The sequence below is a fragment of the Bombyx mandarina genome, chromosome 25 (assembly GCF_030267445.1).
Source record: "Bombyx mandarina strain Sakado chromosome 25, ASM3026744v2".
In the NCBI taxonomy this organism is placed as follows: Eukaryota; Metazoa; Arthropoda; class Insecta; order Lepidoptera; family Bombycidae; genus Bombyx; species Bombyx mandarina.
The window spans coordinates 9,582,636-9,598,751 of NC_143231.1; the positions used below are offsets into that span (position 1 = coordinate 9,582,636).

At 34.6% G+C, this 16,116-nt stretch overlaps 2 protein-coding genes across 3 annotated transcripts; one reads left to right on the forward strand and one right to left on the reverse strand.

Moving 5' to 3' along the window:
- The first annotated feature begins 1,253 nt into the window (after positions 1–1,253).
- On the forward strand, positions 1,254–12,161 carry LOC114246428 (uncharacterized). Its single transcript, XM_089738533.1, has 5 exons — positions 1,254–1,401; positions 6,413–6,540; positions 7,041–7,196; positions 10,758–10,833; positions 11,903–12,161. Exons 1-5 carry the CDS (start codon positions 1,254–1,256, stop codon positions 12,016–12,018), a joined length of 624 nt encoding a protein of 207 aa, XP_089594659.1. The 3' UTR covers positions 12,019–12,161.
- sage (salivary gland-expressed bHLH) lies at positions 12,014–15,298 on the reverse strand. 2 transcript variants are annotated; one of them, XM_089738532.1, is made up of 5 exons: positions 14,945–15,298; positions 14,492–14,811; positions 13,997–14,173; positions 13,381–13,513; positions 12,014–12,437 (listed from the first exon to the last, which is right to left on the reverse strand). In XM_089738532.1, the coding sequence occupies exons 2-5, from the start codon at positions 14,763–14,765 to the stop codon at positions 12,317–12,319; spliced, it is 705 nt and encodes a 234-aa protein (XP_089594658.1). In that variant the 5' UTR covers positions 14,766–14,811; positions 14,945–15,298; the 3' UTR covers positions 12,014–12,316. The 2 variants fall into 2 exon arrangements, with proteins under 2 accessions (XP_089594658.1, XP_028034736.2); XM_028178935.2 differs by having other exon boundaries at positions 14,492–15,298.
- Positions 15,299–16,116: the final 818 nt, after the last annotated feature.

Here is a 16,116-nt window from a genome sequence, read left to right on the forward strand (position 1 = left end):
CTGCCTCTGAATACTCTTCGCAAACCGCGTTTGAAGAAAGACATATTATTATCATAGCGCTGAGAAAGCACAGGGGAGCTCATTTCAAAGCCAAATGGTACGTGTTAGAAAAGATGAAAGCGCACTGTGGATAATCTTAGTTGTTCTCGGTTTAATGAATTATGCTTTGATGGCGGGAGGTGCGATGGCAAAATAGAGATTTCTTGTCTATCTTAGGAAAAAAAACAGTTTTCATCAAAAAATCATTATGTTTCGTGCGATAAAATTATTTAATTAAAATTATGATTTTGTACATGCGAAATCATTACGGTATCTTTTGTAAACGGATATAACTTGACCGTGAAACGAGTATTGCCTAAGCGCTGATAACAATTTGTCCAATAAAATAAAACCAAAAAGGCCATTCATAAATCATTCCCTTATTTTTTTCAGTCTATTTATGAGTCTCGTAGAAATTGGAGCTCGGTAGCATTGGTTTTACTTTTAACAAATAATTAAACACATAACTTTGTGTTCCATCTTTCATAAATCGTCAGAGAGTCCATAAACATACGTCGTAACAAGAATACCACCTAGCGATGATACCAACCTTCAAACTGGAACACATGACTGCTTCGCGATAAAAATTGGCAATGATAGTGATACCTACTTGTGCCGTCTTACAGCTCGCCATGTTAATTACACAAATTTGAAATGTCTTTTGCGGCTTCATTTGAGATACTAAAATATTAACAGCATACAAGTAATCGCGGCCTAAAGAATAAGACGCCCGGTTCACTCGTATCGAACGATTTGATTGTGCCGGTGTTCAAATCTCGTAGACACGATACCAATTTTTTGTAAAGAAATATGTACTTGCCAAGTTTTCACGAAAGAGCACCGCGATGGAGCAAATTTATATAAGCTTCAATTTCTACGGTAAGAAATATAAGCAAGATAATAGAGAAATCCATTAACACTAGTGAGAAATCTGATCCACCTTCTGCCCCGTCAATTAGGTATAGGGCGTCAACAGAAATAATCTTTTAATAACGAAAACCCCATTTTAATATTAAGCCCCATTCCACAGGGTATAGTTTCAATAAACCTTTTTACGAAAATTAAATTTTAGTGATAATCTACCTTCTTGTTCATACTATCGGTGAATAAATTGAAAGAAAAACATGTCAAACTTCAGAGTAATTTTCTATTTCATTTATCAAATGCAATAACATTTGAAATTAAGAGTTTTTTAAATTATTGTGCCCTACAAAATGTGTGATAATTTAGATCCGTCTAGAGTGCGATGCGACGTGTGTCGTACAATTAATTTGGCTAATCACGTAAAACAAACAAAACCAAATATGCAAATTTACGAGAAATGCAGTCCCGCTCAGAAGGTTGAATGCCCACGAGTTACAGGTGAACAAATTTGTAAATGATCCTAAAATAAAATAAAATAAAAACATAAATTATATCAATAAGTAAGTTAGTTATGAGCAATTAGAATTTTAAGACTAATATGAAACTTGATTGACATCAAAAATAATTTTGTCACAAATTTAAACAAACACGATATTTCTGGTTTTTCTTCAAAAATTAATAATTAATTAATTCAGAAATAAAGTCAAGTAAGTAGTCTGTCTGTCTGTCTCTAAGGGAGACGAACTCGATCCACGAGCAGTGCGCAGGACAGAAATTGTTTCTAAACTACTAGGACATCATAATTGGAAGGAACTGATACAGCGGATAGTTTGAATGCAACAAATTCTGATACGGCCATTCCTTTACAACGCAAATAGATGCTTTCCGACAGCAATTTTTTTTTTAACATTCAGTCGGGTCTACAAATTTTATGCTTCTACCTAACTGTAACCAATTTGTGTTTGTTTGGCCTAAATTTAACACTCCATCGTTAGACTTGCGCGCTGTTACTCTGATTATTTCGGGACATGATCTGGCTTTCGTCTATACGACTCCAAGTTCCTGTTTTAAGTACGAATCTAGGTATTTTTTTGCAAAGCCCACACGTTTTCGGAAAGAGTTACAGAAGCTGTACTGACCAAATTAGTGTACGAAAATAATATTATAAATTATCTATCTGGTTCGCGTGCTTTTCTCTGAAATGTTTTTTTAAACTAAATTCGCTTAGTGAGATGCTTTTTTCCCCTGTTTGCTGTTAGCCTAAGAGGCTAGGTAGGTGAGCTCACGGGCTCTACCTAAGAGAATTTGCTAACACTAGCTCTAGCAATAGAAGAAGAAGCACTGAAAAGATCCGGCGAGAAACTTAGAGGGCTGGGAGGTGCAATGTCATTTTAAAAATATCACTTTGGCTTATTTTTGAAACGAATTGAGCCTAATGGCATATCATCCATATTCCGGCAACTTAGTGCAATTAACTGACAATTTTAATGCGTAACCGTCACATCACAGTTCTATGAGTCAGCGTGTGTGCGTTTTATATATCAGTCGTCTACAACACATGCGTATGTGCATGTATATACTCTGCTCTTACGCGAATGCTATTTTAGATAGATAACAAAGCGCAGTGGCCGGGTGCGTGTCACTGACTCGCTTTGCTTTTCCACGCTTCAATAAACTAAATGTAGAGTATTTTATTAGTACGAATCTTATGTTGATACATTTATTCTTGTACTTAATTTAATACGATCTAGATCGAGAGGTATGGGCGAGGTGATGGCTCAAAAATCCGAGGCACCTAGAAGTTGTTGCTGCGTTTTAGTTTTCGAACGAAATTAATTTTAATTATTAAAATGTTTAACAATCAATGATTAAACTGCAGCAAACTCGTTTTCTACGAACCCCATAAACATTTTGAAAGTAATAAACACTGTAAAGTCAAATAAATGAATGCCTTTTTTAAAATCATAAAACAATTAGAGCGAATTAATTTATATAGATAAAAAATATATGTTCCCATAAATTAACGTTTTGAAGCTAAATAAATAAATATAAACTGACAATTTTTTCATACAAAACAAGTTTACCTCGAACGCTTTATTTCTACCTCCTATTAAAGTGGTTTTTAATTAATCATAATATTTATTATGTACTTACTACTACTTTACCTAAAAGTTTTCTCTCAATTTTGTCTTTCTGGTCCTAAAAATAAGTAAGTGTTCAATTAGAACGGGACGGATCAAGACAAATTGTACGTGTTCGCAAGTACCAGGAACGCAGATCTTGCTAGAGGTTGAGCTACGCCTCGTTGAGTAGCGCGAATTCAAATACAGAGTGTTTTATTTCACATGTATGAATTAATGTCTAAAATGTGGTCTTCAAAATTAAAATTTTGCTTACCATATTATTTATTTTGTACTATTTTTAATCTCATTAATAAGTATTTCATTATGGCATTTTTGTTTAAGTAGTTCGCTAAATAACACTGTTAATGATTGGGACCGTCTGGTTTGGAGTATATAAATGAATTTTATATCGCATTCTATTTTTTGGAGGTACACATAGAATATATCTTTGATCTTTAATAAGAAACGCGTGTCAAAGAACGTACAACGAAGGGGGACAAGAAGGGGACTGAATGCACAGATAATTCTAAATCCAAAATTTGTTATTTTTAATACGCTTTTATTAGCTTCAGACGTATGTACATTTGTAACGGAATCTTTGAACATGATTTTGACCCCCTTCAAAACGTCGGATTGACTCGAAATTTGGTATACTTATTAAGGACCGATGACAATTGAATAATAATAAAAAAAAATTAAAAATATATTGAAATTTAACTAAAAAATCAAAAATAAATAATAGTTTAAAAAACCCAACAATATACGCTTTTATAGAAAATCCAAATCCAAAATGGGGTGCTTTTCAGGATATTATCAAAATAACCCTTCTACTCATATCCGTTCATAAAATATTTATAACTACTGATACCATGCACCCTACGCTTTTTTTTACGATAAAATATTTTTTTCTTACACTATTTTTAATTCAAATATATTAAAATTTATTTTCTATTTTTTTAGTTGGATTTTCTATAAAAGCGTATTTTGTTAATTTTTTTAAACTATTATTTATTTTAATAATACTGGCCTTTCTGCCAGATAGTCGGGCATATGTTTATTCAGTACTTATTAGAGCTCAAACACACTATTATATGAATTCCGTGCTCATTAAAAAATGATTACCTCGCCGACAATTTTTCATCAACAGTAAATTTGCGAGATGAACGTCATTCCCACCAGTTTTTAATCTGTTTGAGCAAAGAAAAGTTCCCATTTTGTTAAGCTCAAGTATGCTTCAAGCTGAAATAAGTAGCGCATACCACAAATACACAAGTCAAAGTGCGGAAACGCCAAATATTTAGTGGTATCAGGTTAAATCAAAAGTCACGGGCGAACCCTGTTATATATATAAGCTCTATTTTAAATATATCTCTGGGAGGGTAGAAAGACGTTTCTTCAATACTCGAGAGCAGACTAATAAACGCATCCACTGAAAACTAAAAATAATTCATAGTCAAAAACAGTTTTAAATGCACGAGCATTGATTGCGCCCGCATAATAAGTTAAACAAGATTGGTACGACTACTTATTTCTACTCCTAAGCAATCCAGGGTACTGGCTTGAAGGGTATGATAGTCGTTGGGTATCTTGGGTAATGAATAACTTAAACACTTGACTGAACACCATTCTCTCATTAGGCGATAACAAAAAAGAAGCATTTAAGAAAAGTGTATCATTGTTCATTGAGACTAAAACTAACCCAGTTGACCTGTGAATTTCACAAGACTCTCAAAAACACTCATTGGATAATTCATGATCAATGTCCTTATTATCTAAAAGAAAGGAAATCAAAATTTACTAGTAACGATATTTTCGACTTTGGTGGCCTCCAATGATTTATCACTGGGTGGGCTCGTCTGCTCATAGATAGCAAAAAAAAGAAGCAACGCAATCATAACTAAAATTTAGATTCATAGAATTCAATTAAATAGATATCGATATACTTTTTTTAAACACGACATAAATAATAAAACCTATATTTGTGTATTACTAAAAATGAGATTTTTTCGATTACAGTACTCACTATTTTTATTACATATTTTTTTCAATTATATCAATCATATCAAATTGTCAATTTCAATTCGTAAACGTTACATTTATATAAAATTATCTGTTATCTGTATGTAGGATTTGTATTATCTGTAGTAATAAAACTTGGTGTGTGTAGGACAGAGACCGCGAATTTTAGCATTGCGCCCCGAGTGAGCACGAAAACATGAATGAAACTGTCGCTGTAACAGAGCGTACCGACTGCTCTACATTTTACACAATCGACCTCCTAACGTTCCTAGCGTCCTAGTATTTATTACAAATTATGTAACTCGTTCCTTTTGTTTTTACTTTATTCGTTCGTAGCCTCATCATAACTAACTGTCTGTTTTTTTCGTAAAGGAATTTACAACGTAAAGATGATTTTATGAGCAAGATGAACACGTAACGGCTATTTTGCTATCAAAATGCACTTCGACTAATCAATCACAAAGAACTTCGTTTGACCGTTTCTCATTTTAAGCTTGCTCAAAAAAAATTATATGAGCCGTAATTATATTTTTGTTTAGATTAAAATAAACTCTTATTTAATTTACATTTTCAACATTGCGTCATTGACATACTTTTTAAAATTTGCAAATATTTGAAAATAATCGCCCTGGACATTAAAAAAATATACTTTATGTAACTTGCCTTTAAATATCTTTGTTTTTGAGAATGGTTCCCAAGGAGAGCTCCATACTTGGATATATTCTTACTTTTAGACCTTGCACTCGTATATCATCGTCGTGTCTCCCATTACAATAATAATGTAATAAATAGCATTCATTATCTCAAATTATGTATACAGACGCGATACATTTACATAAGTATCATACTATCATATGCCAATAACACAAATAATATGATAATTAGATACAAGTATTTGCATAAACTTCTCAAAGTCTTTGCGATCCTGGTAATATGAATTCAATCTTAAGCAGCCACCCCCACATTGACGCTTCTAGTTTCTTTATCAATAATTACTTCAATTGCCTTTTTTTGTATTTTAAACAGTAACAAAAATAAAAACTTCACAAAAAAAAATCCGTTAAAATTGTCTCTTCACACTGATTTCGTTAGTTGCAATTACTTTACTTGAAATAACACGCTATAAAATGTCTTTGGCGTTACAAAATCTACGTTTTTGGTTACAAGCTGAACTAGAAAATAGGGCTTGATCGATGATAATATTAACTGATATAGAATTAATTGTACAGAACGAATGAGGTATAGAAGTCATAGTAGGTTTAAATAATACGTCCAAATTTAAAAAAACATTCTGAAAATTAATCTTTACAGACTGAGTACATACCATTATAATAATGATTACTCAATAATCTACTGCTATGTTCCAGAGCTTCCGTTGAGTCCAACATGCATTAAGGTTTGCAGTAGAGAGGAATACAAGTTACGCAAAAGTGGTAAAACCATCACGCATCGCGTCCCATACTACGCACACGGGAAATTGTTATACGCTGTCAAGGTAAAATAATTTGTATTATTAAAATATGTTTGCCTAGGGCTAGTTTGAGAAGAAAATAAATGAGTATGTACGAACTCTATTTTGTCACAGAACAAACTAATTATGATTATGATGTCTTTTAAAGAGGAAACTACGCTTTAAGTAAAATTGTAGTAAAATAAAATCGCCCACCTGTCCTGGTGAAACTGGAAAAGCCTCCGGGCCACCAGTAACCTTTCAATCACAAAAAATAATAATTACATATCTTCAAATTTATAATTTCATAGAAAACTCAAAACAGGTGCAGAACCGTTTGTATTTATTCTTTTAATGAATATATAAAACCTAAGACAAGTATCTATTGAAATTCCATTCAACAGTTTTATTTTAAGGCATGAACTTAAAGTCTATACATTTCATTGAAACTTATTCAGCAGTAAGCTATCAACTTTGTAAGCATACCTCCTCCCCGTTTCATCGTCATTAGTAGTCTACTAGATTTATTAGATACCTCCTTGCAGGCTGGCATCCTGGTAGGAACGGTTTACTTCACTTACACGCAGGGAGTGTGGGGCGACCAACAAGACGTCACGGAGTGCATTAAACGTTGGCAAGAATACATACGAAGTATCAACACCCGACGCCCGCCTACTTTTGATCAATGTGGAAAGGTTATTGTACGTATAGCGGTTGATATAAAGATGATTTTAGCGTAAATTAAAAGATTCGAATAAGTTGGTTGCTTCTCATCGCTACCTTCAGTCCAATTATGCGATCCTAGTAGAAACGATTACGTCATCAGTTACTTACTAGTTGGATGACATGGAAAACTCGTTTTTAATTGATGATATGAAAAAAGTTGGTGCTATAATAATGTAAATCAGAGATGAATCATAGGTAAATAAGATGTTATAAAGACGATGCCGAATGATTATGATATAAAAATGAATGCAATCTTTTAATTTTTTTTATGTACAATAATTTAATTTTACTCAATTATAAAATTTCATAAAGATAACCTACTTACTGAGTTTCTCAGCGGAACTTCTCAGTGGGTCACGATTCCTTCCAATTTCGTGGTAGATTCAGCGCTGTTGCTAGGGCAGGCATTTGCAAAGTCTGTCAGGTTCAGCCCTGGGTACCTCCCCGGAGAAGCTGAAGTAGCCTCTGAAGACTATAAGCGATTAGATAAAAAAAATCAACTATAAAATTTACAAATTACTTGACTCCAAAAAATAGCCCAGTTACAATCTTTCTTAAGCTTTTATGAATATATGACTTATCATTTATTTCTATAGTACTTGTCTATTACTAGTCTAAACAGCGTTCGTCAATATTCAATAAAACAATTATCTTTTCCACCATCTGTCGAATAAAAACTAGCGTATCCACTATATAAGCGCCTTGAAAGTTTCGAATGAGTCTTAAAAATTCTTAGCAGTCTTAGCTGCTACTAAATTATGCGGTCCTGGTACAAGATAGACCCAATCTCGGCAATACAGGCTCATCATACGTATCGGAAGGTGCTGCGATTTAGTAAACGTCTGCTTCCGACGAAAGCCAGCGGCGTATTACAGAATACAGATTACACGCGATCGCTTAGCGAATATTGACTCGTGCTTACTTAATTCAGTTTAGATTCTTTAATAATAAATACAAGTCTAATAATAAATATGTACCTAGATTGTTAATAAATGTTAATTCTACTGAATACAACACATTTATATTTTTGTACTGTGTGTGTGACATTGGCAATGATTGAGAACGTATTATTGAAATTAATATAGAACTCATTAAATACTAAGTTTTAATCGTCAAAAGTAACTATGCGTTTGTATTGAATTATTAACTAATTAATAATTTAGTATTTATTAAGACAGAATGATGACTACATAAATGTTCAAGTCTTGCATGAAATAGTTGTCGCATGAGTTTGAGATTTATGTATCAACTGACAATTGATAATGTATTTGTGAAGTTGGGACGTGAAAATCTGTTTAATAATCATCAATCATGTTAGCACAGTCTGTGTTAGCAATAATCACTTACCGGTCCATAAGTAAGCATCACTTTCCCGCTAATTTTTGGCGAGCAGCCGTCACGCATTTCAGCTTAAAGGGTGAGACAGCTGTTATACAATGAATTACAATGCAATAATAATTGACCTCATATCTCAAGCTGGGCGATGATATTTGTATATGAGCTCCAGTGACCTGTAGTCCACCCACATCTAGTAAAATATATTATATATATTAAACTATATTATAAAAATATATTATAAATATTTTATTGCTTAGATGGGTAGACGAGCTCACGATCCACCTGGTGTTAAGTGATTACCGGAGCCCATAGAAATGTACAACGTAAATGCGGCCGCCAACCTTGAGATATGATTTATTAGATCAAATTATAATATTGCAGGTTTGATTTTTATTACACGATGCTATTACTTCACCGTGAAGTCAATCGTGAACATTTGTTAAGTGCGTATTTCATTGGGAAAATTGGTACTCGCCGTGCCGGCGGGATTCGAACGCCGATGCATCGCTACATACGAATGCACCGGACGTCTTATCCTTTAGTCACGACGACTTATCAATCAAATGTGACTGTAATTAAACAGTCGCATTCATTATTTACTTTTAGATCTTTCTAATAATCTTTCCCTTTTGTTCGCTTTTTTCTAGTATTTATTTTCATAAAATCTAAAAACGGGCAGTGAGTAGGTACATAGCATTATGTCATGGAGTTTATAGTTTCTCGCCCTTTTTATGTATAAAAGATAACGTTAGACTTTTAAATATACTTGATAAATAAATTCATATAATTTGGTAGAATTATTAGCAAATTCCAACCTTCGAGAGGCTCTGTACGCAAATTAGTGGATGTTGTGTGTTGATTTATCATTTAAAATTGTGTAAATACGGGGAGGAAGTTCATCCTACGCTCTGATATCTATCTAGTAACTGGGTCATGTCATAAAGTTGACAATGATACGTTACAAGGATAAATATTGCGATTTTTTTTTTGTGTTTTAATAGTTATCGTATTCAACCTTAAAATTTACAACATAAAAACTTATTCTCGTAGATAAAAAACACACCTACTCTGCCTACAATGGATTTTATAAATAATTCCTTCAATCTACTTAGAATTTGGACCATGTTAAATTTAAAAGTTGTAAATAACTTCTAGTCTTACAAAATGTGTTGAATAAGGTTCGCCTTTGAATTTGCATATAAGTTCATTGCCCACCTACTTACTACCAAGTGGCTACGGGCGACCATAGACTTAACAACATGAGGACCACATCATCGTGCTCAAAAGGATAAGACGTCCGGTACATTCGTGTTAAAGCGATGCACCGGTGTTAGAATCTCAGGCGGGTACCAATTTTCTAATGAAATACGTACTCAACAAATGTTCACGATTGACTTCCACGGTGAAGGAATAACATCGTGTAATAAAAATTAAACCCGCAAAATTATAATTTGCGTAATTACTGTTGGTAGGACCTCTTGTGATTCCGCGCGGGTAGGTACCACCACCGTGCCTATTTCTCCCGTGAAGCAGTAATGCGTTTCGGTTTGAAGGGCGGGGCAGCCGTTGTGACTATACTGAGACCTTAGAACTTATATCTGGGTGGCGCATTTACGTTGTAGATGTCTATGGGCTCCAGTAACCACTTAACACCAGGTGGGCTGTGAGCTCGTCCACCCATCTAAGCAATAAAAAAAAAAAAATAAAAAAAAACACGTCTACCCCAACGGTTATCGGTTCTGCGACATATGTGACCAGCCCACTGCCACTTCAGCTTACTAACTCTGCGAGCTATATCGATCACTTTGGTTTTTGCCCGAATGACCTCATTGCGTATTCGGTCTCGCAATGACAAACCGAGCATAGCTCGCTCCATAACTCGCTGAGTAACTTTTAATTGGTGGACTAGTCGCACAGTCAGTGTCCACATTTCGGCTCCAGAAACTCCGTGTTCTGGAGTGGACCGTGGAGGAGACCGCAAACCGGCAAACGTAGTGTGGGACGCCCTCCTGCTAGATGGAGCGACGACCTGCGCAAGGCAGCTGGCAGTAACTGGATGCGTAGAACCGAAGATCGGGTTCAGTGGCGAGCTTTGGGGGAGGCCTATGTCCAGCAGTGGACTGCCGCAGGCTGATGATGATTGATGTTCTCTACCTATCGCCACTCTGATAAACTAAATATTTCCTTCTTTTTTTCAGAGGAAAGAATCGACCGAGAGCATAGTAGCACCCATTTATAATATTTACAAAAGTTTAGTCACAACTTGTTTTTCTGGTAAATATTTTTGTATACTCTAGTTAAAAGAAGCAGATAGTCTCTAGTTAAAAGAAGTTCCTAGCTTTGGTTACAGTGGTTCGAATTTCAAACTATTTTGAGTACAGCTAATAAGCCCCTGGGTTTATTACCTGCACTCAAAATAGTTTGAATTAAAATTAGATTAATAATTTAGAATATAGAGAAGACCGGTCGTCGCCTATTTCTTCATGGCAGCCCAAAAAGTAACAATTTCTAATTGTTCTAATAATTTACTAACGGCCATTGAAAAGTTCTGTCCAGCGTCATCAGACCAGCTCGGTACCACCGCACTCGGCACTATACTGCCACTTTTCGTGATGCAACGAGTCTTAGAGGCTGAATTGATTTAGACTCTGTGGAATAGTACCTATAGTAATAAGTAGTTTAAAACAACAACAAAAAACATGCTTAAATACTAAACCGAACTAACAATCCATTTTATGTTTTTTTTTATTTTGTTGATACTAGTCTGGACTTTAGAGCGAAGTCATACCTAAAGGCTTTAGAGCGAAGTCCTAATGTTATTGTTTTGTCGTCGGTCCTTGATGCATGTGCAATTTTTTAAAAGTTAATTGATATTGATGAGAATAACGTTCAAAAATTCCATTAAATACAAACAAGTATATGTACATTCCAACCTAATAAAAGCGTGTAAAAATTTCTAGTATTTTAGATCTTCGTTACAAAAAAATTCGGAGAAGGAAAACTGACTGAACTAAAACAAATTTCAAAATTTCAAAAGTATCTAACAAAAATTCTGTACTTGAGATAAAAATATAAAAATCCATAGATTCTGTTTTACGAATTGAATTGAGATATTAGTCTATTTTGAGATCAACTCTTAATTCCTTCGATCAACATGTTACGATTGTTGATCGAAGCTTAATTCAATAAAATCTCTCAAAGCTTGGACCACCTCAGACGCACCATCAATCAATCCAATAAACTTAGTAATTTAATTTGGTTGTGTTATATACATACATACAATACTACATCTGTCACTGTAATTTGGAAGGGTTTTATGTTAAATGCTGTTCTCCGTTTCCAGGCGTTGCTAAGTTTCCACTTGTCGTTAAATGTGCCTACATCGACTACCTAGAAGCGTTGGAAAAAAGAAAAGAAGAGATGGAGAAGGAGAGGAAAATAAAAAAGTCGAGTCAATGAAAACGTAATTATTTTATGTTCTGAATATTTATATTATGTTATTTAAACATGAAAACAGCAAAGAAAGCACAGTTACATACTTCTGAGAGTTCTCTTATATTCGTATAAAATTGTTAAACTTAACATTAATAAGTAATTGTTAAAATGCACCTAAAAAGTATTGTTTGTTGATTTTATACATTTTATTATATTTTAATATATTTATAGCCCGAATGTTTTTACATTTATATTAATATTTTTATTGCCCCATTTTGTCAATGTATGTACCTAAATATAACGATACAATATCTAAAAGTTCTTAGTATCTCTGTTGACGCCTTCGCATATCAGAAGCGTGAACTTCGAAAAATGCAGAGTTCTCGTCCGGTGTGCCGCCTGCAAGCATGTACTCCAAGTGGCGAATGTAACAAATTGCTATTCTGAAAAAAAAAAACACGTATACTTAAAATACCTTTTGATATTTTTAACTGTTTATAACTGGACAAGTAGGTACCTACTTTAGTTGAATACCGCCTAGAGGCTAAAATGATTGATAAATTGAACACAATTTACGTAATAATTCGCATAACAACCTACCTACATCAATATGTACATAAAACATATATGTCGGTTTTTAGGGCAAAAATTCAGAACAATGAGTGATTGTTGAAAAATTGTCACATAGCTGATAAAACGGTTCTGTTTTTATTGCGCAAAGCTAGAACAGGATATACAGTAGGTACTTCGCGGGGAACATAATAGGCCCTTAGTACTAAAATCAAATTAATTTGACGCTATGTGAAATAAAAGACAAGTTTTGATTTTGATCGCTAAAGTTTGGATTACCCGTTTAAATGACATATTAATTAAAAAAATATATTTCGAAAACGCAGTATTTATCACACGATCTTTACATTTCGGCCATCGCGAGGAAATGTTACTAAAACATGCAACCTCTTGGGAAGTGTATTCTCTTTCAATCGTGCTCTTTTTTATTGCCCTTGTAGGCAGACGAGCATAAGGTCCGCCTGATGGTGAGTGGTTATCGTCGCCCTTGGACTTCAGCAATGCCAGGGGCAGAGCCAAGCCACTGCCTACCGTTTAATACTTTCCATAAGCCTCGTTTGAAGAAGGACATGTCATACTCCTCGTGGCAGGTGGTGGTAACCTTATCCCACCAGAAGGACTCGATTCGTACATTACTTGCAATTTTTTTTTTATTATTTACCTTAGACAAGTTCCTTAGTTTTGCCTTTGCCTTAGAAAAACAGATTAGCTGTTTTTTTTATTATGAGAGCCAGTCTGCGCTTAGCGTCACTTAGATTACGATCTAGCCTGCTTTCAATGGCGATAAAAAAGTATGGTTTCTTTAAAACAACGTACCTCAAACACTCGATTTTGGAGTATTTCTTTTTGGACGGTTTAGTGACGGGCAGTTTTGATCTTAAGAGATCAAACGCGCGATTCATGTCACGCATTCGAGTCCTTTCTCGGTCACATGCAGTTTTCTTGTATTCTGAAACATCGTTAAAAATGCGGGCTTCAAAATTGTGCACTGATTTTCACGAAATATAGACACGGCGAAAAACATCTTTAGTCTGTTCACTGAGTCGTCTTTTAATTAAAGAAATGTAACTTAATTATAGGCGTAATAAACATAAATATGGGTTGTAGAGTTTTTTTTTAAATCCTGCACGTAATTTTCCCGATTACATTGGTGCATTGTATAACTAGGATAGTTGCCCCGTGGCATTCGTGGAAAAACTCTCATTAATTACACGAAATCACTAAGGTAACTATCCCGTAAAAACAAAGGATTGAATTCGTCACTTCTAAAAAGGTTTCAACTTCAAAGGCGCTGCGAGAATGTCACAAATATTCTACTAAGAATTAAAAGTCCCCAAACCTGTATGTATGTATGTATGTAAGAGTGTATCGTTTATTTATTTTTAACTCAAGGGTATTTGTTGTCATTAACATAAGAACAGAAATGAAATACCTCGTTCCAACTGCAAGGCTCTTTCCTTTAAGCTCAAGATCGTATCGTGGTTGGAATCGTCATTAGTTTTCATGTTGTCCTGAGAGTCCTGCGAGTAGTCCAACGAGGACTCGGAATTAAGAGTTTCCTGACCCACTATGGTGTCACGAACGTATTCGTGCTCATAGTAACGCGGACCTGAGGAATACCATATTTCTAAACGTTAGGTATTATTACATAGTCGGAGCGAAGATAATTGGGACAATCAAACGTTAAAAACGGTCCAAAAAAAGTTATCAAACATGTTTCCCAGATTTGATTTTGATACCGTTTACAAATTTACATTTTATATTAGCTATATATTATTTGTTCGGAATCTAGAGAGATGGTTTGTTCCTACATTAATTTAACAACTTAGAACATGTCAGGTTAATACTTGAAACGCGAAAATAAAAATGTTGACACTAGACAGGAATTATTGGCAACATTTTCCATCATTGTCCGTCTTAAACTTACCTTCGTGATTGCTAGGCTCGAATTCGTGAGGCCTGAAGTAAGTTATCCTCTTGGGCTCGTAATCTTCTAGCACATACGACCGATGATGGGAAATCGTTTTATCATACTTCTTATGAGAAAACGTGTGTTCTTCCTTCGGTTTGTCGTCCTGCCGTCCTATTTCTAGAATAACTCTTTCTTCTGCTTCCCGCTTTTCTTCTTGGTCTTCTTTGACAACGGTGTAATTAGCTATCAGAGGCAAAGGGGCCTCATCGTCGTACGTTTGATTGTACATTACGATTCCAAGAAATTTTTTGCTATGTTGATATTCATATAAGTACCTGTAGTTGAAAACAACCTCCAAGATATTTTGTTTCAAAATAAATTTAATGATGATTTATTAATGTAAACATTTTCACAATATTTTATAACTAAAAACTAGACGTATTGACAAGTGGTGCGTGTGGCGACTACCTGTTTGAGGCTGTTTGTTGTTAAGACTGTGTCATCCACTCCTGTGTTCTATTGTGATGCATATTCGATTAATGTTGCGTACAGTTTTGTGTACACAGTTGGTGTTACAATTTTTCGTTTTGAAGAGGGCTCGGAGTCTTTTGTTTTGTCGTCTATTGTCACGACGTGGAGTATGGTGGGGGCGTTAGGAAATTTCTTTTTATGTATTCTCTTTAAAAATCTACACCAATGCTGTTTGTTCTCTTAACATAGCGATGGATTTAGACGATCCTCCACTAAATTTGGGCGTACCTCCGATTTCTATACGGTGTCATTTACTATATTGATTCATTTCTTAATTTAAAACTTTGGAATAAAAACTAAATAAAACGACCCTAACTTGTGTTTTTGTCAAGATTCATAGCGACAACACGAAAGACTATGTCCAATGAGGTTTAGACTTCTAATCGGAAGCTACATTCTTTGGTTCTACGAAGAACTTAATAAGAAAAAAGTAGAATGTGGGAATTTAGATTCCAATATCTCCTTTCGAAAAACATTAATGAAATGAAAAAACTAAAAATTAATTAATACACTAATTTGATTCAACCGCCCCAAGCTTCAAAGTATAGTCACGAATAAGCAAAGGAACATTTATCTTCCTATATTGGATGAATAAATATGTCAGAATTTTGGCGGGAATGAAAGGAGTGCAGTTATATGAATGGTTTTATTATACCTATATATTGTTTCTGTAAAATTAAGCGTGCAATAATGGTAGTTTATTGACAGCTTAGCATGTATAATAATAGACAAGTACTGGAAAATAAAAAAAAATCTCTGGACTTGACCCTCACTGGTGGTAGGACCTCTTGTGAGTCTGCACGGGTAGGTACCACCGCCCTGCCTATTTCTGCCGTGAAGCAGTAATGCGTTTCGGTTTGAAGGGCGGGGCAGCCGTTATGAGTTATGACTATACTGAGACCTTAGAACTGATATGTCGAGGTGAGTGGCGCATTTACGTTGTAGATGTCTATGGGCTCCAGTAACCACTTAACACCAGGTAGGCTGTGAGCTCGTCCATCCATCTAAGCAATACTTTACGGATTTTTTAATTTTATTAAGATTTAATTTCATATCATCTATCGTTTCACTTGATTAAATTTCATCTTACTATAAAATAAAACTCACTA